This window comes from Diceros bicornis, chromosome 23 (genome assembly GCF_020826845.1).
Source record: "Diceros bicornis minor isolate mBicDic1 chromosome 23, mDicBic1.mat.cur, whole genome shotgun sequence".
Classification (NCBI taxonomy): domain Eukaryota; kingdom Metazoa; phylum Chordata; class Mammalia; order Perissodactyla; family Rhinocerotidae; genus Diceros; species Diceros bicornis.
The window spans coordinates 47618862-47641497 of record NC_080762.1 but is presented as its reverse complement, the minus strand read 5'-3'; the positions used below and the strand labels follow the sequence as shown (position 1 = coordinate 47641497).

The window sequence follows — 22636 nt, the reverse complement described above, 5'->3', positions numbered from 1 at the left end:
CTGTAATTAAATTGAGGGAAAAAATAGAGGGACAGGGAAGCAAAGACATCAAGTAGATTTAAAATCTCTGTCCAACAAACAACTTGAAGTGTCGTTACTGGCACATGGGACTGACTGGAACCAGACAGATCAGGAGCCTACTAAACTTTATGAAGGAACTGTAATGCTAAAGAATCCACAACCTTATTTAAAAAAAAAAAAAGCCAGTGACTGGGAGTCTTAAAACCACCTACAGGCAGGAAGGGCACTGAGAAAGGAGCGCATCCTCCAAGACGGGCATATCCTCCCCCAAAAACCCACTGCAGCTGTGGCCAAGGGCAATAAAATACAAGACAAGCCCTCCACGAAGTGGAACCAGGAGCTATGTGGAATGACATATTTATAAGACAGTTCCTCCTTAAGAGCAGAATGATGGCCTCATTAAGGAAGATCCCCACCTGCAAGGTGAGGGATCTTTAAAACACCTTACCAGTGGATTTCAAAGTTGCAATACCAATTTCAGTATTTTCCTTATTCTTTTCCTTTCATTCTGAACGGGAGTATTTGTTGCAGTTTCACCATTACGTATTGGGTGGAGGTGAGGAAGTATATAACTTGTCTTTTTAATTCATCGATTAGTAAACAATGAGCAGCCACAATCAAAACTGATGGAGAGGACCATGCTTCACTTGGAAATCCCGGCCTTTCAGAAGGATACAGTCCTGAATGGGACTTTGGGCTGCCTGCTTTGGGGAGCGGGTGAGTGGGTCTGTATATGAAGAAGAGTGAAATGGGTACTTGGCTATTAGAAGGGTAGATTCTGGTAGAGACTGGCTAGATGCCTATCAAACTCATTTTTTATTTTCCTTCCTGGGCACACAAGGAAACCACATTTCCCAGCCCTCTTAGATCTTAGCTAGATGTGCTGGTTCTTACCAAAAGAATGTCAGCTGAAGTGATGTAATACTTCTGTGTTGAGGCAGTTAAGACAAAGTATGCTAAACCATCCTTTTTCTCCCGCTTATTGACTGGGTGGATGAGGCCATGACAACCTTAAAACCAAGTGTTGATGACAGCAGAAGCCTGGTCCCTAAACGACTGCGTGGAGCAGAGACCACCCCAAACCCACTGCCACACATGGGAATAGGTATGAGCAAGAAATAAATTTTTGATGATGTTAAGCTACTAAAATTTCAAGGAATATCTGTTACAGCAGCTAAGATTATTTACCCTATAGTTTACTAAAGAGTTTTCAGATATATGTACTAAAGTTTATACCACTGATATTTCTATAATTTTTGTTATGCCTTTAATGCAAGTATACTTATTTTCAGCTTTTAAACACAAATGTAAAAATCTATGTTTTAGAATTCAAAAGTAAAACGGTTCCACCTATGCCAACAAAGACACAAGATGTTGTAGAAAATCTCTCCAGTAACACTCAGCCCCAAACAGCAATGACGAATGAGCACAATCTGCCCTACAAAAATAATAACTAGCACTGTAGATCACTGGAAGAATACTATACTTAGCATTCAAGCAGATGAGTTTCAGTGTAAGCTTCACTGCATCATTTCTGCTCAACTAGTACAAATGAGGAAAAAAGGCCAAGAAATCACTGCAAGTGGATTTACATGACGAGGATGTGGCACAAGAAGGGGCTCAAAATGTGTCTGCTGAAGACATAAATGGGTATAAACGGGTGAATGAATGCATGAATGGATCACAAGCTTTTCACAGAAATATTTCAAGGACATCAAAGATATGACAATGTAATTGGTTAAGCACATGGACTTCCTGTCTTCCCTGGTTACAGCCATACGACCTTGTGCAATTTATTTAACCTCTTTAAGGCTCACTTTTCTTATCTATGAAATGGGGATAATAATGGAATACATGTCATGGAGTTGCTATAAGATTAAATGAAACAGCGTATGTAAGGAACTTTGCACAGCACGTGGCCCACAGTAAGCGTGTGATAAAAATGTTAGTGTTATCATCGTTATCATCATCATCATCATCATCATCTTGTGAGAGCTCCACCACAAAACTGAGTTCACCTCAGTGTCATCACTTGAATGGCTGGGATAAACATGCCTGTCCTACTTGTTATGAGGATCACATGAGATAATGGATGTGACTCTAAGTGCTACACAAATGCAAAGTTGTCTTACGACAAGGTTACTGTGATGAGTTACTCTGTGTGTGGGAGAATGACAATGAGGTCCCACAAGCTTAAATGTACTGGAGCTGCAGCGTTTTCACGAAGCCCATTTCTCCTGTGAGCAAAGAACTCACCCTGTGACACTAAGTCCAAAACTGACTGGTTTATAAAGAAACAACTCTAAGACTCACATACACAGAATAAAATTCATGCTCCCTCTCACCACTGGAATCAACTGTCCCCAAGCTATTAAAAGCTGAGGGGATTGTATTTTCCAGTGAAAAGCTTTAAGACTACTTAATGACAGCAACTTTTTTAGTAGAATCACTTATTTTTTTTTTAATTTTAGCTTTAGAAGAATTTTCATGAACTAATTGAGTAAGGGCTAATATGAAAAGAAGAGAGTAGTGACTCAGGGGCAGACTCATACAAGCTATCCATTAATCATTCGCCAGGAATGATTACGTAGAACAAATGATTCTACCAGTTTCCAGTGACAAAACAATAAATAAACAAACAACCAACCTGCACAATCCATTTCAAAAAACTCATACCTGACAGGTTGTAAATCAAAACCACCGACCCCAAAGGAATCTATTCTGATAGGTTTCATCAGCTCCTCTACTGTGGGCAGATCTAGAGGAGAAAATAGTTAAAATAGCAACCAAAAATGTTATGCAAATTGTTTAATTTAATGGCTAATACAACCAAAATTACATTTTCTCTGATGGATGTAGTTAACAAAATAGCAATACAGTAAACCTGGATTCCCACTGTAAATCTGCTTACCAAGAAAACCTCCTTTGATATTTATATTTGAAATACATATATCTATACATTAGCTGTATGGACATATATATCTCATGTATATGCGTATGTGTGTATCCAAGAGATACATACATACATACCTGCTAAATATGTATTTAGTTGATCCCAAAATACTGTTCTCTATTTAAAAAATAACTTTAGTATATGTACATGGAAAAGAGTAAAAAATGTGAAAACACTTAAGTGATATCTTAATTTGGTCAAGGCATATTGGAGGAAGAACTGAAATTTTATCCCACGTTTAGCTCTAACTTTACAGTTAAACCAATGATTCCCAGATTTCATTTGAGCAAACCCTTTAAACAAATTAAGAGGCTGAGAAACAATCACTATAGCAAATTGTACTTAAATTACACTAAACTGCAAACTGTTCAGAGATGGTCTCAAATAACTAAGCTTTTACCAGATTCCGTGGTAGAGATGTTTTTAGAGGACTCTTCATTTTCTTGAGGACGATCTTTCACTGAGCTCTTGATATTTTCTACTGCATTCCTCTCAATTCTTTGTTCATCTGCATCTCCCAAAGAATGGGCTATATGACGATAAGCCTGATGTAGAGCTTCAACGTCACTATTGCTTTGTCCATAAGAAATACCTGTTGAAATAAACGTCATCTCCAGTGTAATTACACAAATATACGAGAAAGATAAAACACGAATACCACCCCTTAGTCTGCTAGGAATGGTGAACAAGGCTGTAGGACAACAGGGACATTATAAAGAGAGAGGTAAAGACAAACGTAGGCAATAGATGGCTATAGCCTATCAATGACTCTTTTCAGCAAGTTGAGATGTGTCCTGACAAGGTAACTGTAAAATCTGGCTCCACTGGTTACTGCCTTCTCTTCCTACTACCCTTAATCAACCCGCCTGCACTGGATAAAGCTCTTCCTAAAATTCCCACACTGCCACAATCATTTCAAGGATTCTGCCTCTTCCTGAGCACTATTACTCTCTCTGCTTCCCTGTGCCACCAAGCATCTTGTAGCCTGCATTTCTTCAACTGCTATCCACCTCTCTAACTTTGCAATCCAAGATGTGTCCCAACATCCTGCTAAAGCTGCTACAATCAAAAGCAATTTCCTAACAGCCAAATCCAGCCCTCATCGGTTCTCTTCAACACTGTGAGACATTTGACACTGTCCTTTTCCTGGGAACTGTTTCTTCTGCATTCCTTCTCCTTGTTCTTCCCACCACTCTGATGGCTACTTCTCTACCCCTTATGGTAAATGGCTCATCTCAAGGCTCCCTCGTTAGCCCTCTTTTTTAAATTTCTCACTTATTTTTTTGGCCTGACTAATTTCATCAAGACCCCTAGCTTCAACTATTACCCATATGCTCATGACTCTCAAATCTATGTCTTTTGTCCTTATCTCTTTTCTGAATATTAAACTCTCTAACAGATATTTAGATTGTTCTATGAGTAAATCACATCTAACATATCCCCAACTGAATTCATTATTATACTACTATTATTATATTACTATAACAAAACTTGTTCTACTACCAGATTTTTATTGTAGCTAATGGCATCACTATGTACCCAGTCATCCAAAATAGCAAACTTGATGTCATCATTCCTTCTTCCTTCCCTATTACCCTCCTCCTCCTGCCACCAATTGATACACAAATCCTGGAAAAAAGAATTCAAAGAATCTAATGACAATAATGATCTATGATTTTTATGAGTATTTTCTTACTCATTCTGTAATTTTCATTATTAACAGTGGAATTCTCAAAATTAAAGAATAAAGGAGTCATAGAAGAGTGGAAAAAAAAGAGAAATAGGGTGACCAGCCTCCTCTTCTCTTGACATCCATGATTAAGTAATTAACGCTTAAAAATAAAATGGTGAATACACACTCATCTTCCCCTATATAAACTGCAGGCTGTATAGTATACAATTCCGAGGCGCTATTTTTGAGCCAAGTGACCCCATATAAGATTGTGTAAGAATGCCTTACAATGGGATATCTTTCTATCTAATGCTTCAAGTCACCACTGCTATCTGGAGCATGCCCAAAAAATAACAGATTCGCTTAAATAAATTAAAAACAAAAAAGTGGGGGATTCTAACTAACCATTAGAATCACTAATGGTTAAGTGGCAGGGATTTTCTAACAGGACTTGAAGAAAAAGTTCTTGTCTGTTAAGGTCAGCCTAACATTCCCCTAACCCATCCATGACTGAGCATGACTGAAGGACAGAATTAACCTCATGAAGACAGGAAAAAGGCACAAGGCGTTTTCCCTCCTCTACAGAAATACCAAGATGCTTAAGTATCTGCTGAGCATATATAAAAGAAAAGACCCCAAATGGTAAATAGCAAGGCAGTACTGAATGCTCATAACTAATTTACCACAGGTATGAGGTGTCAGAAAAAAGAGGTTCCAGGCTTTAAAGCAAGAGCAGAAAACATGTAGAAAAACAAATGACCTGAAAGTTAGAAATTAGAAATGGAGGATAGAGAGGTATTAAGGACTGCTCAGAAAACAGAGCAGGGGAAAGATACTTTTCTCCTAACTTGAACGATTAATTCAAGTGATATTAAAAATAATTCCAGGGTCATATAAGTTAACTTTTCCCAAGTTTTTTTTTTTTTGCTGAGGAAGATTAGCCCTGAGCTAACATCTGTAACAATCTTCCTCTACTTTACATGTGGGTCACCACCACAGCGTGGCTGATGAGTGGTGTACATCCATGCCCAGGATCCAAACCTGTTGAACTCCGGCTGCCGAAGCGGAGCGTGCCTAACTTAACCACTACACCACAGGGCCGGCCCCTTTCCAAGCATTTCACCAAGAGAAAAGTAAAGGGCTGACTTCTCTGCCTTTTACATTAGAAAGAGTACTCCATGTAGTTATTTTACATATTACTATAGTCAAAAGCTCCCTGTATTTCTCCACTTTAGAAAGCTGAGCAGTATCAAATCCTATCTTGCAGAGGCGAGGGTCTAGTGGTGGGGCAGTACTGTCAACCCGTGACTACTCCAGTCACGCAGCCACAGCACAAAATGGTACCTGCCCGCGTGACAAATGAAAACAAGCGAAAGGCTAGATCCAGCCTGGTGTTATGAAAACTTCCTTTTTATAGCTACAATCTTTTTACTACAATAAAGCACAAAGAATGTCATAAGTAATAGTATTAAAAAAAGAAGCTCCTTGACAATGTATCACCTAATCTGAGCCTGCTTAATACTGGAAGAAACATGGTAAAACAAAAAAACACCCCCACTGATCTTTTCAGTTCTTACACTAAGTTCAGATGCTGATTTGAAGATTTTCAAGTGTATTTTTGAAATACTAGGTAGATTCAATATCCAACAGACAACAAGCATTTTGTTGAGTCCCTTCAGGTTCTTTATTGTAACTTATACTATTAACAGAGAGTAGACATAAATTACAATAATGGTAACAACCATAGAGTTGCTATTGCTTGCTGAATCTGAACAATGTCCTAGGCACGCCATATTATCTCAGTTGACTATCACAAGGTCTCGTTCTAAAGAAGAGGAAACAGGCTTAGGAGCACTAACTGTCCAATGTCACCCAGCTGATAACTGGCAAGGCTGGGAAGATGAATCAAAGCCTACATGACAATAAGTTCACACTCTACTATCTGTCAGTAATTGACTCATCAAAATATTTCAGAATCAAAAACATTTAAGAAATAAGACCAAAAAACTATAACTATATAACTGCTTGGATCATCTTAAACAGAATTTTTACTTCCAGCAATACATTTTTTATTTCTGAGTTTTTCTTATAAACTACAGCAGCAGTTTTCATACTGTATTTTACAAAATCAGGGTTTCAGAGAAAATCATGGGTTCCAAAGATGTCTGATTGAAATTTCATTTTAAATCGTGCTATAAAACTTAAAAACTGTAACAGAAATTAATCTGCAAACTCAAATGTGCCCTTTATGTAACTGTAATATTTTGAACATCATCAGAGTGCTAACTTTTGCCTCCTGCTTTGTTTTCATGTATATCTTAGAATACAGTTTCTCTGGCCATCCTGTACGTATACGAACTTCCTATAATGTATCACTGATAAGAAAAGCTGTAGCTCCACATTGGTCCTTTAAAGGAATTCACGTCTGCTTACTGAAAAACGTGCAAGTGGATCCACTATCACAGCACACATGTGACATGTACTTAAATAAACAGCAGTAAGACTGAGGAACATGTGCCCAGCACATGTTTTCATCATAGCAGAATATTCAGTTGCATAATAACAAGTAAATGAGTAACGTCTTGACATGTTACTATTATATATTTATATACATTATATATTTTTCCCCAGAAATGAAGTCAATTAGTCATAAAATATTACATATTTAGAGAATAGTGAGTTTTTCAAACATTTTTACCTGTTCCCGTCATTTCATTATCAGTCATTTCTGGCTTTGGCTTAGCTGTTGCTCCATCCTGCTCATCAAGGTTGACCTCTGCAACAGAGTCCAATGAATCAAGCAGCACCACTGGAACAACATAAAAGAAATTAGGAATGTAGAGACGTTTATATGATTCCTTTAATTTAAGAAAATATTTTAATCATATGCAATCCATATAAAAATAAGTGTTTACATATAAAGAGTATATAATCATATATCTAATAAGCATGATTTTTGTCTTACATTCAAGAGAGTAGGCTTACATCAACATAAATAGATAGTTTAATGTATTTTTATATGTGGAAGTCAAAAGGCCTGAAAAAAATAACAAAAAAAATTTTTTTTCCCCCTCGACTTTATTGAGGTATAGTTGACAATTAAGAATTGTACATATTTAAGGTATAGAACTTGATGATTTGATATACGCATGCATTGTGAAATATTCACCACAATCAAGCAAATTTACATCCATCACCTTGCCTAGTTACATTATTTTGGGTGTGTGGTGAGAACACTTAAGATTGCCCTGGCTAGCAAATTTCAAGTACAGAATACACTTTTGTTAAATATAGTCATATTGTTGTACACTAGCTCTCCAGAACTTATTTCTCTTGCATAACTGAAACTTTGTACCCCTTAACCAACATCTTCCCATATCTTCCTCCCTCAGCCTCTGGTAACCATCATTCTAATCTGTTTCTATGAATCTGACATTTTTAGATTCCACATATAGGTGAGATTGTGCAGTATTTGTCTTTCTGCATCTGGCTTATTTCACTTAGCATAATGTCCTCCACATGCATCTATCTTGTCACAAATGGCAGGATTTCCTTCTTTTTTTAAGGCGAATAATATTTTTATATCTATATGCATTTTTTTTACCCATTCATATGTTCATGGACATCTAGATTGTGTCCATATCTTGGCTATTGTGAATAATGCCAAAATGAACATGGGAGTGCAGATATCTCTTCAACATATATCTCCAGAAGTGGGATTGCTGGATAATAAGACAATTCTATTTTCAATGTTTTTAGTAACCTCCATACTGTTTTCCATAGTGGCTGTACCAGTTTACATTCCCACCAACAGTGCACAAGGGTTCCCTTTTCTCTACACCCTCAGCAAAACTTGTTTTCTTTCCTCTTTGTGATAACAGTCATTCTAACAGGTACAAAGTGATTATCTCATTGTGGTTTTAATTTGCATCTCCTTGACGATTAGTGAAGTTGAGCATCTTTTCATGTACCTGTTGGCCATTTGTATGTCTTCTTTGGAAAGATGTCTATTCAGGTCCTGTGCCTATTTTTTAATTGGGTTATCTGCTTTTTGCTATTGAGTTGCATGAGTTCCTTATATATTTGGGACATTAATCCCGTATCAGACATATGCTTTAAAAATATTTTCTCTCATTCTGTAGGTTGCCTTTTCATTCCATTGATTGTTTCTTTTGCTGTGCAGAAGCTTCTTAGTTTGATGTGATCCCATTTGTCTATTTTTGTCTTTGTTGCCAATGTTTTTGGGATCATACCAAAAAAACCATTGCCTAGGGCAATGTCAAGAAATTTTTTCCTGTTTTCTTCTAAAAGTTTTATAGTTTCAGGCCTTACATTTAAGTTTTTAATCCATTTTGAGTTGACTTTTGTACATGGCGTGAGATAAGCGTCCAATTTCATTCTTTTGCACATGGATATCCAGTTTTCCGAACATCATTTATTGAAGAGACTCTTCTTTCCCTACTGTATATTCTTGGCACCCTTGTTGAAAATCAGTTGACCACAGACGTGTGGATTTATTTCTGGGTTCTCTATTCTGCTCTATTGGTCTATATGTCTGTTTTTACACCAGTACCACACTGTTTTAATTACTGTGGTCTTGGAATATATTTTGAAACCAGGCAGTGTGATGCCTCCAGCTTTTTACTTCTTGTCCAAGCTTGTTTTGGCTATTTGGGGTCTTTTGTAATTCCCTATGAATTTTAGGATTGTTTTATTTATGTGGAGAATGCCATTAGGATTTTGATAGGGATTGAATTGTAGAACTGTAGTTTGTATATCCACACTTTGAAGAGTATGGACATTTAAAAAATATGAATTTTTCCAATCCATGAACATGGGATGTTTTTCCATTAATCTGTGTCTTCTTTAATTTTCTACATCAGTGTTTTATAATTTTCAGCATACAAGTCTTTCACCTCTTTGGTTAGGTTTACTCCTAAGAATTTTACTCTTTTTGTTGCTATTGTGAATGAGATTGTTTTTCTTAATTTCCTTTTCAGATAGTTTGTTGTTTGTGTATAGAAAGGAGATTGAGTTTCATATGTTGATACTGTATCCTGTGACTTTAATGAATTCATTACTAGTTCTAGCAGTTTTTCTTTTGTTGAGTCTTTAGAGTTTTCTACACATATGATCACACCATCTGCAAACAGAGATAATTTTACTTTTTCCTTTCTTATCTGGCTGCCTTTCATTTCTTTTTCTTGTCTAAATGCTCTGGCTAGGACTTCTAGTTCTATGTTAAATAAAAGTGGGAGCATGGGCACCCCTGCCTTGTACTGGATCTAGAGGGAAAGCTTTCAGTTTTTTCCTTTTGATTATGACGTTAGTTGTCAGCTTTTCATATATGGCTTTTGTTGTGTTGAGGAAAGTTCTATATTGTTGAGTTTTAATCATGAATAGATGTTGAACTTTGTCCAATGCTTTTTCTGTGTATACTGAGATGATCAGGTGGCTATTTCTTTTATATTGTTAATGTGTTGTATCACATTGATTTGCATATGTTGAACCATCCTTGCACTCTAGGGATAAATCCCACTTGATCATGGTGTAGGATCCTTTTAATGTGCTGCTGAATTCAGTTTGCTAGTATTTTATCGAACTTCTTTTCTATTTATTTATTTATTTATTTTTTTTTTTTGTGAGGAAGATCAGCCCTGAGCTAACATCCGTGCCAATCCTCCTCTTTTTGCTGAGGAAGACCGGCTCTGAGCTAACATCTATTGCCAATCCTCCTCCTTTTTTTTTTTTTTTACCCCCAAAGCCCCAGTAGATAGCCGTACGTCATAGGTGCACATCTGTCTAGTTGCTGTATGTGGGACGCGGACTCAGCATGGCCGGACAAGCGGTGCGTCGGTGCACGCCCAGGATCTGAACCCGGGCTGCCAGTAGCAGAGCACACGCACTTAACCACTAAGCCACGGGGCCAGCCCTATCGAGAACTTCTGCACGTATTCATCAGGGATACTGGCCTGCAGTTTCCCTTTCTTTCTGTTTTCTTTTTTGCTTCTTAATTACTTTACTACATTTATTGTTAACTACTTTGAGGTAATTCACATCAACTGTATCTGAATAACACCTTCATACTGTTTCATCACATTGATATCTTGAAATCAACTAAGATAGAAGTATTTACACCATATGAATGGGCAAGCTCTACAAATTATGGCTTTTTCTTTTCTTTCAGAATCTGGTGGTTAAACATATATCAACATACCACTGATTGGGACTGTGTAAATTACATTTTCTTTTGTCAATTAACCATCTTTTTCTTTTCCCCAACTTTACTGAGGCATAATTGACAAATAAAATTGTAATATATTTAATGATTTGATATATGTATACATTGTGAAAGGATTTTCAAAATCAAGTTAATTAATACATCCATCAACTCACAGATTCACCTTTTTTTTTCTTGGTGAGAATATTTAAGTTCTACTTTCCTAGCAAATTTCAATTATACAATACAATATTAACTACAGTCACCATGTTATACATGAGATCCTCAGAACTTATTCATCTTATAGCTGAAAGTTTGTACCCTTTTACCAACCTCTTCCCATTTCCCCCACCACTCTTCCAGCTCCTGGCAACTACCATTCTACTCTGTTTCTATGAGTTTGACTTTTGTTTTTTAGATTCTGCACATAAGTGGTACTATACAGTATTTGTCTCTTTGTGTGTGGCTGATTTCACATAGCACAATGCCCTCCAGGTTCATCCATGTTGTCACAAATGGCAGAATTCCTTCTTTTTTAAGGCTAAATAGTAATATATATACATATCACATTTCTTTATTCAGTCACCTATCAACAGATGTTTGTGTTGTTTCCATACCTTGGCTATGGCGAATAATGCTGCAACAAACAATGGAGTATAGCTATCTCTTCAAGATAATGATTTCGTTTCCTTTGGATGTATACCCAGAGTGGGAATGCTGGATCATGCAGTAGTTCTGTTCTTAATTTTTTGAGGAACCTCCAAAGTATAGTGGCTGTACCAGTTTACATTTCCACCAACAGTGCACAGGGGTTCCCTTTTCTCCACATTCTTGTCAGCATTTGTTATCTCGTCTTTTTGATAACAGCCTTCATAACTATGAGGTGATATCTCACTGGGGTTTTGATTTGCATTTCCCTAATGATTAGTGAAGTTGAGCATCTTTTCATATACTTGTTGGCCATTTGTACCGCTTCTTTGGAAAAAATGTCTATTAATTGGGTTATTTGGTTTTTTTTGCTATTGAGTTGTATGAGTTCCTTGTATACTTTGGATATTAACCCCTCATCAGATTACGTGGTTTGTAAATATCTTCTCCCATTCCATAGATTGTCTTTTCATTGTCTTGGTGGTTGCCTTTGCTGTGCAGAAGCTTCTCAGTTTGATGTAATCCCACTTATTTTTGCTTTTGTTGCATTTGCTTTTGGTGTCAAATCCAAAAAATCACTGCCAAGTGTAATGTCAAGGAGATTTCCCCCTATGTATTCTTCTAGGAGTTTTACAGTTTCAGGTCATATGTTCAAGCCTCTAGTCCACTTTGAGTTCATTTTTGCGTATGGTGTAAGACAGGGGTTCAGTTTCATTTTTTGCATGTGGCTGCCAGTGTTCCAAACACCATTTATTGAGGAGACTATCCTTTCCTCACTATGTATTCTTGGTGCATTTGTCAAAAATTAATTGACCATAGGGGTCGGCCCGGTGGCACAAGCGGTTAAGTGCGCGCGCTCCGCTGCGGCGGCCCGGGGTTCGCTGGTTCGGATCCCGGGCGCGCACCGACGCACTGCTTGGCAAGCCATGCTGTGGCGGCGTCCCATATAAAGTGGAGGAAGATGGGCACAGATGTTAGCCCAGGGCCGTCTTCCTCAGCAAAAAAAGAGGAGGATTGGCAGATGTTAGCACAGGGCTGATCTCCTCACAAAAAAAAAAAAAAAAAATTAATTGACCATATATGCACAGGTTTATTTCTGGGCTCTCATTCTGTCCCATTGATCTATATGTCTGTTTTTAATGCCAATACAACAATGTTTTGATTACTATAGCTTTGTAACGTAGCTTAAAATCAGGAAGTGTGATGCCTCCAGCATTGTTCTTCTTTCTTAAGATTGGTTTGGCTATTTGGGGTCTTTTGTGGTTCCATATGAATTTTAGGATTGTTTTTTCTATCTGTGAAAAATGCCATTGGAATTTTGATAGGGATTGCACTGAATTTGTAGATCACTTTGGGTAATATGGACATTTTAATGATATTAATTCTTCTAATCCAAGAACATGGAATATCTTTCCAGTTGTTTGTTTCTGCTTCAATTGCTTTCATCATGTTTTACACTTTTCAGTGTACAGATCTTTTGCCTCCTTGGTTACATTTATTCCTAAGTATTCTCTGCTTTTTGGTGCTATTTTAAACGGGATTGCTTTCTTGTAGTTTTCTTTTCATGAAGTGTCTTTCTCTAGTTTTGGTATCAGAGTGATCCTGGCCTCACAGAATGAGTTTGGAAGTATTCCTTCTTCTTCTATTTTGGATGAGTGTACGAAGGATTGGTATTAATTGTTCTTTGAACGTTTGGTAGAATTCACCCATGAAGCCATGTGGTCCTGGGCTTTTAAAAAAGAAATATTCTTAAATTTAACAGGAAGGATTCAAGATAGTCATAAGGCACATAGTATTGAGAAAAGCTGTGAACTTTCTCTAGACATATTAAAAAACTAAGAGAGAGTGATTCATTCAGAATCATTTAGATGCAACTCTGAACAGACTAAGTTTTTGCCAACTAAAATATATGAATATACACAATATTTACCATTAGCCAGCATGCCAGTTTTCTCTTCTTCCTAAATTAAAAGAAGAAAATGATCATATGATTTGAAACCAAAGTTATGTAAAATGACAATGGAAATAGTAACAAAATTTGAAAGCCAGTGCTTTACTCCACTATAAAAAGATCAAGAAATGTGCCCTCTAGGTTTCTTTCATCACTCTTATTCACCAACAATTCTACAAGACCAGAGATTGTAGCTATGAGAGAACTTTTAAAAGTCTCTTCAGAACCTTGGCAATTACCAGTAATTAACTTAAGCCTTCATAAGCCTTGTTTAAAGTATCTACACGCCACCTACTCATCTACCTTACTCAAGAATTCTCCTATTTTTTGAACTCAAGATAACATGTATACTTCATGTAAGATTCCCACTATTATAATATCACCAATCATTTTTCCCTTATTGTTAAAAATTAATGATCAAATATAACTTGTCTTCATTGTTCCATCAACATTTTGAGAGACAAAATTTTGTCTCAAAAAGGTAGGCCACCAAATGGCAAGATGGTTGAAATTCATCAATATTATAGGTTCCCTTAGAATAAGTTTTCTAACTGGTGTCACCTATATTCCCCACTTGTTTAAGCAGTATGTAGGATCATCCCATAATAACAGAGCTTTATTTCCTTCCTATTCAGATCCTTACCCAGACGACTCTCTACTAGGCTCCCACATTTAGGCTGACACATTGATATGCAGGCTATACTTTCTTAATATACCACACTATCGTGCCTTCTACTGACCTATTTATTTTTCATAAAATATTGTAACGGCCATATTTCAAGTATAAATCCCATTAAATCTCTAAAGATATTCATCAGATCACGTGCATTAATATTCATGTATTTCTAAGGTCATCTTGGTTTTCCCCCCAAACTGCGACACAGACACCCAAGGACAAAATACTAAGTAAATTTAAAAATAAGAGTATTTATTAATACCTGGAAAGTGTTCCTCACTTCTTTTTAGAGAGTTTATGGTTTCTCACATGTTCAAAACATCTACTCCTAACACACAATCCCAAAAGAGACTGTGTCCAGATATAGACCAATATAACAAATAGTAATTATCCTACTAGTTACTGTGAGATAGCTCAAGGGTAAGGTCTATCAGGCAGCCAATATCTTGTAGTATCTTTCACCATTTTGGTAAGAACTAAGAAACGAAAGAATTAAGACTATAGCAACATAGAATGTGAATGGAATAATTTAATTCATGATCTTAGCCAAGTAAGTTTCAGACAGTAATGTTACTACTAGCATAAATACTCAAATATACAACTGATGTATACCTGTTTGGGTGCATTTATTTCTTCTGATTCGGGATTTTCTTTGGAATTAGTCTCTTCATCTTTAGTAGTCAAAGGTGCATCAATATCCTCATCTTCAAAATCATCACTGTAATTTTCTGAAGAAAATAATTTTAAAAAATACAAGGACCACATTGTCAAAGAAGTCAAATTCCAGGAAAAAACGGTTGATTTTCAAAGGAAGAAGTCCGCATGAGAATAACTTACTGAAATATTTACATAAAGATATCTTTAGAGAACGTACTTTTTTTTTGCAAAGATTTAATGAGAATTCAATTCATAAGACTATCTTAGGCTCATTTCAGTTTTTTGTACTTTCAAATAGTATAAGAGTTTCATATTTTTAATCTTTTATATTATTAACCAACTAAAAATTTGTAGAGCTGTCCAAAAGATTTTATATCATTTTTAAAACAAACTTTAGTAATTGTTTTTTAAAGACAAAAATCTCAAATTGCTTACTTATAAAAAGCAGCACTTTTGTGAAATCTTGACACCCTTAAAAAGGATGGATTTTGCTTATTTTTTTAAGTTGATTTTTTTGGTTTCTGCAGGTATCTCTACCGTAAGCCTTAAACAGCACTTATGAGAAGTCTATCTCTGACACCTCTCTTAGGAAATACTGGCCCTATATGACCTTCACTGTTTCCCAATCCTGGGAACTTTTCAGCTAAAGTCTCAAATTATATCTCAATGACTTTGCAACAGAAGGGAAAGCTGTGTCCACATTAACATGATGTCATCAGACTACTAATGGGGAGGGTAGAGCAAGGACTATTTGGCCAGGATCTTTTCATCAATTATTAACCTGTTGATTACAGCCCTTAAATCAAAGGATTGACGGAGATCTGTGGGCTGTAGAAGAGGAACAGCCTTTTCAGAGTGGAATCGATCATTCCAGAAAGAAAAAGTCTTATCTGTATTTCAAAAATTAGATCACATTCAGAATCAGGTTGGCCTGTTGAGAGAGACTGTACGAGGTACTAGAGAGTCTGCTTCTGGAAAGGCTGTCCTTTAGTCTTCTCTTAGAATGGAGGGGACAACCTGAGTATAACTAATAATGGAAGTCTGGGAATGAATTTGAGAAGGCTTGGAAGTTAGAGTGAGATCTGTCTACAGAAACATCTCCACTTTAGTTGATAAGGAATATGAGGTTGGAACAGCATGGGTGTTGTAACTTAGCTGGATAAGCTGGATTAGTCGGGTAACTGCATTAATATCTATGTTCTGAGGCTGAGAAGCTCACCTTGTTTCTCTTCTAGATAAGAAAGAACATTGGGATTTTCTAAATATCAATAGACATCATTAAAGTCACAAAACAGTTACTGAGAAATTAGTTTGTATTAAACATACTTCTAGGTGCTAAAGCAATATAAAATGATGAAGACATGAATATTCTAAGTGGGAATCACTGAATTTTAAGTAACCTCAGAGATAAGATTTACTTAAGAAAAGATGATGAGCAAGGGGAGAGGAGATATGGGAGGGCATGACAATGAACTTAGACAACTACTTGGGATTTGGGAACTACATGCAATCAATGGAAGGGGATGTAGTGTTCGTGTGACTGCAAAGAGGCAGTGTAAGAACCAATTCAGGCAGTACAGCACAGTGCTTAAGAGCACGGCCAAGAGCCAGAAGGCCTGGATTCACTACTTGGTTCTACGACTTTCAGCTGTAGAACTGTCAGCAGGTCATAAACCCTCTGTGCCTTACTTTTCCCATCTGTAAAGTAGGGCTGATAATAGTACTTATCTCAAAGGGTTGCTGAAAAGATTGAGAGTTAGAGTGTTCAGAACAGTGGCTGATATATAATATGCACTATATATAAGTGTTAGCTATTATGTTCATAGTAATAATTATCTCTGTTAGTATTATTACAGCTAGTGTTATGCTTAATCTGAATTGAAAGTTAATAAAGCCATATATCATTTCTGACTGGGAAAAGCACTAATCAATATGCAATTTTCAAAACTACATTTTGTAATTTGCACATAGTAACTGCACAGTCTATAGGCAAATACTACTGTGCAATATATGAATGACCAACCCCTGCCCCAGGAATCTGTCATGAATAAAATAGGTTTGAAGTAAGAAGGAAATGCCATTGGTAGATGCAGAGAGAAATCAGATGGACAAGACAACAAATTAAGAGAAGGAAAACAGCATATTAGAGATTTCAGAAAGAAGCACTGAGGCAAATTAAGTTGATATAAAAAAGAAAGAGTAAACTTAAATTGAGAAGGTGGTTCTCATATGAGAAATATCAGATATAACAACATCCAGGCTCTACTATATTGTTTGGAAAAAAATGAGAATACTAATTTGTAGTGCTCCAACCTTTTCTGCAGGAAGATGTTACACATTCAAGGTAGTATTTCTATTATTATATTCTCTACCCTTGTAACTTTGAAAATATTATTTGCATAAATAAAAAATATATTAAAAATTCAGATAAACAATATTCAATGTAAAAGATCTAAAACATCTTTTTTGAAGACTTTTTATTCTTTGTTGGAAAACATAGCTGCAAATTTTAATTTCTCCTCTACCATGCTGAAGTTCAAGGACTTTGTAAACGATTAGTAAATTGGACAAAATACATGACACAACTGTTTTCAGACACTGGACAACTGGCAGCACAAAAATGTGATTCCTAAGAAAAGATAAACAAGTGAGCTGAGCCCTACAGTTCCCTAAAGGCACGTACATTCTGGAAAGCTAAGTAGCGGGGTGGAGATCAGGACAGTGTCACTGTTGAGGAGACAGAGGTAAGAGTTCAGAAGAGCGGAGGTGATCAGAAGCTGCAGGCCAGGGACAAAGAGACGAAGTACCTATGTAGAAACGGAGCTCTAGAAATCTGCATGGGGTCCCCTTGAGTCTTTGCTGAATACTAAGCCAGTTATGTGTACTTTGAGCTAAGAATGAGAAGCTGCGTGGATAATTCCTGGAGTTCACACAGGGCAAGGAGACTTTGGAGCTCTAACCAGCGTGAGTGAAAAAAGTTCTCACTGATCAGCAGGGGATTCAGTAGCAGAAGCACTGTGCCTCAATGGTAGTGTCAGAGTAAAGGCTACTCTAGAGTTCCCCTAACCAAGCATAAGAAAAGCCTCAAAAGGATCAACTATCTGCCAGAACAAAGCTCAACACTCTTTAAAAGAATAAAACAAAATTCAGCTACTCAACAATGTAAAAATCCACAATATTTCATACCCAATAAAAAATTACTAGATTTCCAAGGAGGAAAAAGTGACCCATAGCTAAGAGAAAAAGCAGTCAACAGAAAGAGACCCAGAAATGAACAAACGTTGAGATCAGCAGAATATGCTCAATGTTGAGGACATGAAAAAAATGAACATAACGAGGAAAGATACCAAAGAGATAAAAAAGATACAAAAGGTACTTCTAGAGTGAAATAAAAACAAAAATGCAATGAATTAACAGAAGATTAAAGAAAACAAAAAAAAATCAGTGAACTTGAAGACATAGCAATGAAAACCGAAGCACAAAGAGGAAAAAAGCTTTAAGAAATGAAACAGTCTTAGTGACCTGTGGGACAAAATTTAGCTTTCTAACATACTTGCAATTAGGGCAGGGGGCAGCAAAAATGATATCTGAAGAATTAATGGCCAAAATATTTTTTGATTTTGATGAACACTATAACTCCACAGATTGATGGTGCTCAACCAGCTCCAAAGAGGAAAGATACAAGAAAAGCACACCAAGATACACCATAATCAAACTGTCAAAAAACATGGGATAAAGAGAAAAATCTTGAAAACAGAGAAAAAAAGATGCAATATATACAAGATAACAATAATAGGAATTACCACAGACTTCTCATCAGAAATAATGTCAGAGGACAAGAGAATGAAATTGTTAACGTGCTCAAAGGAAGAAAACTAAAATTCTATATCAAGCAAAAGTGTTCTTCAAAAACGAAGGCAACATATATTTTCAGACAAATGAAAGCTGAATTTGTTCCCAGTAGACCTGCATTACAAGAAATTTTAAAGGTAATTCATGCCGAAGAAAAACAGTACTAGATAGAAACTCAACTCTATGCAAGAGAATGCAAAGCACTGGGAATGGTAAATATGTGGAGACATATAAATTTTTAGATAAATATAATTTTTTATCTGTTTAAAAAGTTTTAAATGATAATCGACTATTAAAAGTAATAATGTATTGTGAGGTTTCTAAAATAGATAGAAGAAAAATACATGACAAAAATAGCAAAAAGGTTGGAGGGAGATGACTGTTGTTAAGACATATAAAGTGGTATGTTATTTGAAAGCAGACTGTAATAAGATAAAGATATCTAATAAAGATAAAGATATTGTGAATCATAGGGCTACTAAGGAAAAAAATACAGCAAAGCGGTACAAGTAACAAGCCAAAAGAAGGAATAAAATGGAATGCTGTAACTACTCAATCCGATAGAATGCAGCACAAAAGCAACAACAACAAAAAGATGGAAAGATAAAAAAAAAAATGGCAAAACAGTAAATAACTATATCAATAAATATATTTTTGTAAAGGGTAGAAACACTTCAATTAAAAGTCAGAGATCCTCTGATTGGATAAAAAAGCCAAACCCAGCTATACGGTATCTATAAGAAAACCATTTTAAATATAAAACACACATTAAAAGTCAAAAGATGGAAAAAGATGTACCCCCCCAATCACGCTTGGGAGGTATTTGTCCTGGCTCCACAGATTCCCCTGGGCCCAGCACAAAAATCCCTTTTCTGTTTTCCTAACTGGTCCACTGCCCACTCCCAGCAAACGAGGCAGCAGTACCCTTTTACCAATTTCCTGGTCGCTCAGGTTCTAACATAGGCAATTCCCTCTACCTGTTCCAAGCTCTTTCCAAGACAATGTTAGCAGACAATTTTAGATTTTCTTTTTAGTAATTATTTTTCTCTTATCAAGGTCTTTATTAAAGCTATGTTATCTTTTCAAATGTTGTAAATTTAAAAACCATTGAAATTACCTGCCAGTTCATGTTTCGATTCATTCTCATGTTTATCTTCAGTTAGTTCTATATCAGCTTGATTACTGGAAAAACATTTACTTAATTTAGTATTACACGTTAATAATACACTTTCATGCAATCCTTTGTGTATATTTTTTAAAAATCTCTAACATTATACAGTTCTTCTCAAGTACTCTTGTTCTAAGTTAAAAATCTGGGAGCTGTAAGGAAAATGTTTTGAAAATAAAGGTTCCTCAAAGCCTAACTGTAGCTGCCAAAGTAACACAAAGGAAAAAAAATGTCATATTTCTTAACTTAGTACACATACACAATTTGACACATAATTGTGTGTCAATTTACACGTCTCAGGACCTAGATATCCTTTCTACATGAAAGATTAGGAAATGACCGAAAGCTATGAGACGGAGTGAAGTCTACATGGAGGCCAGAAAAACATGCCAGGGTCAGCATTCACACGCTAACACGCAATTTAATCCTGAAATGGAAGCAGAACAGGAGCCTTAAACCACGAAACACTCAGCAAGGTGACAAAGGAGCTTGCGCAAGTTTTCATTATATCGGATATATTAGTTCATATACTGCTTTCTTTCAAACCAAGGATCAGTTCTACCTTTTTCAGTCCATCAACTCTGTCTTTAATGACATCATTAGCAGATCCAAGAAATTATAAGACTATAATAATAATGGCAGCAAACACTTAATATTGCATACACAATAATATGCTGTACTCTGATTAGCCTGTTTTGGAGCAGAAATATCAACAGTTAAGAACACTGTTAAGAAGTCAGAAAAAGTTAAGAAATACTGCAAAGGGGCTAAAACTCGTGACCAACAAACCTGTGCATGCCTAATCTGGATTGTCACTGTTGGGAGAGGCAATCACCATGGGCCCTGAGTATCCCTGCATGTTCCTGCTGGGTGTGCCATGAACGAGAGGCATGGACCCCTCATTCCTAGGTCATTTCTCAGGATTGTGTTTGCAGTGAGCAACCCTGAGAGATGAGGCAATATTTCCGTCCAGACAAAGAGCAGGCTTGTTCCCACTCACTACATAAGCAATAAATCCCCAAGCTCAGTGATCCTCTTCTGTAAAGCAACCCACCACACATGCAGACAGCCATCATGGCTGTATTGCCTTTGTATTGCTGTGGGCCCTGTGGGGCACGGAGAACTGAGGCAAATAAACATGACACTTTGGTACTGCTCTTGTGATGAGAAATGAAATCCTTCGTTTCTGACCCAGGAATCTTGTGTTTATTGTCAGCATCCATAAAACTGGCAGGCTAATTTGTTAGTTTGCAAGTAGGGTGGGTAAAAATCTCAGACCCTACAAAGTCCATGAAAGTCACTGTTTTGTCCACTGTCTATAAGAAACTAAGCATCTTGAAGAGACCAGGCACTCCAATAACCACAGGTTATGATTCTCCTGACCCTTAATTTAATTCTAGTTTGGTGATCTTAAAATCCGAAAATTGTAATCTGACTTCCATTTATAATTTAAAAAATTAAATGGAAAACTGAAACTAAGGAAATTAAGATATCAGCTTTCACAAAGGTCTTGAGAATGTCAAGGGTCCACTGTACTTAGGGGACCAACTCAATTAGAATTTCCAGGATACATGAGGTTTCCTGATAATCATTAGGGTCAACCATACACAAAGGCAGGACACAGACCAAATCTGTCTTTGCTCCTTGGTTCCCCCTTCCCTTTCTGTTCCTGTTTCCCTTGTATAATAGCTACCGGGACTCTTCTTTACCTTACTGTGGAAAAGCACTTAATATATTACTTTCCTAGTACGGTCTTTTTGATAATGTGCTCTTAGTCTCAATAGTACCTCAGGCATGCAATTTCCAATATCTGGAGGCAGAGTGGGCTCTCGAATACAAATCAACATACCCTGTGTATATATAAGAAAAACCCAGACCAAAATAATCAACAGAGAATAGAGTTAAAAAATAAGAATTAACTTTGATATAATGTTTACCGATTTAAGTCCATGCATATACCAGCCTTCCAAAAATATAGAAAAACACAAAAATCATTTAACGATTAATTTATATTGTATTTATCTTACCTGTTTAAAGCTTTAAAATGTATGGAGTCATTAGAATCCAACTCCTTATTTAATCTTGAATAATCAATGGAAGATGTTAAGCCTTTCTCAAGCCTGGCAAAGAACTGCTCTTTTTCCTCTTGTTCTTCTAACGTGTCTAATCCCAATCCCAGAACACCATGATCGAGCTCCGAAACGACCATCTCTAAATGGAAAGCACAAATATATCTTATTAACATATAGAATTTTGATAAAATTTTAATGATGCATTTATTTACATTATATCGTAAAATTCTTAAAAATTTAAAACATACTTTACTGAATTCTTACCCACGAAATATAGATTTATATTTACAATGTATATGTAAGGTTATAAGACTTCTTGAGAGGTGTAATTCTAAACCTTCTGGGAAAATATTAAATCTGTCTACATGTTCCAGTAAAGGAGGCACCAAGAGAGTTATGAGTTAATTTTTTACAAAATTCTGATTATAAGCATAGTAACTAACCTGTCAACTCATATCCCTCATATTTCTTACCATTTGTTTCTAAGCTGTCAATACTTAAGATAGAGGTTCCACTGCTCTTAAGAAATTGAATCCTTTCAGCAGACTCCTCTTCCACATCCATAACAGGATGAGAAGTCCTCTTTGTTTTCAAATAGCTTACATTTGTTCCAAGCAGTCCTAGAGATGGGATTTAATAAAGTTGAATATTTATGTTAAGAAAATTGTTCTGACCACCATACCAACACAGTAGTACTGTTATACTAATTTTGTGGACAGTAGCTACAAAATAAATCTAGTCTACTA

At 36.3% G+C, this 22636-nt stretch overlaps 1 protein-coding gene across 1 annotated transcript in view; it reads right to left on the bottom strand.

The window, feature by feature from the left end:
* Positions 1 to 22636, bottom strand: part of CEP162 (centrosomal protein 162) — an 89983-nt gene that overhangs the window by 57384 nt on the left and 9963 nt on the right. The window contains exons 4-11 of the mRNA XM_058566688.1: positions 22364 to 22510; positions 21846 to 22029; positions 19768 to 19832; positions 14754 to 14869; positions 13445 to 13475; positions 7345 to 7455; positions 3375 to 3566; positions 2698 to 2779 (exon numbers count right to left, since the gene is read on the bottom strand). Coding sequence (XP_058422671.1) covers positions 2698 to 2779; positions 3375 to 3566; positions 7345 to 7455; positions 13445 to 13475; positions 14754 to 14869; positions 19768 to 19832; positions 21846 to 22029; positions 22364 to 22510 — 928 coding nt within the window. The remainder of the gene's footprint in view (positions 1 to 2697; positions 2780 to 3374; positions 3567 to 7344; positions 7456 to 13444; positions 13476 to 14753; positions 14870 to 19767; positions 19833 to 21845; positions 22030 to 22363; positions 22511 to 22636) is intronic.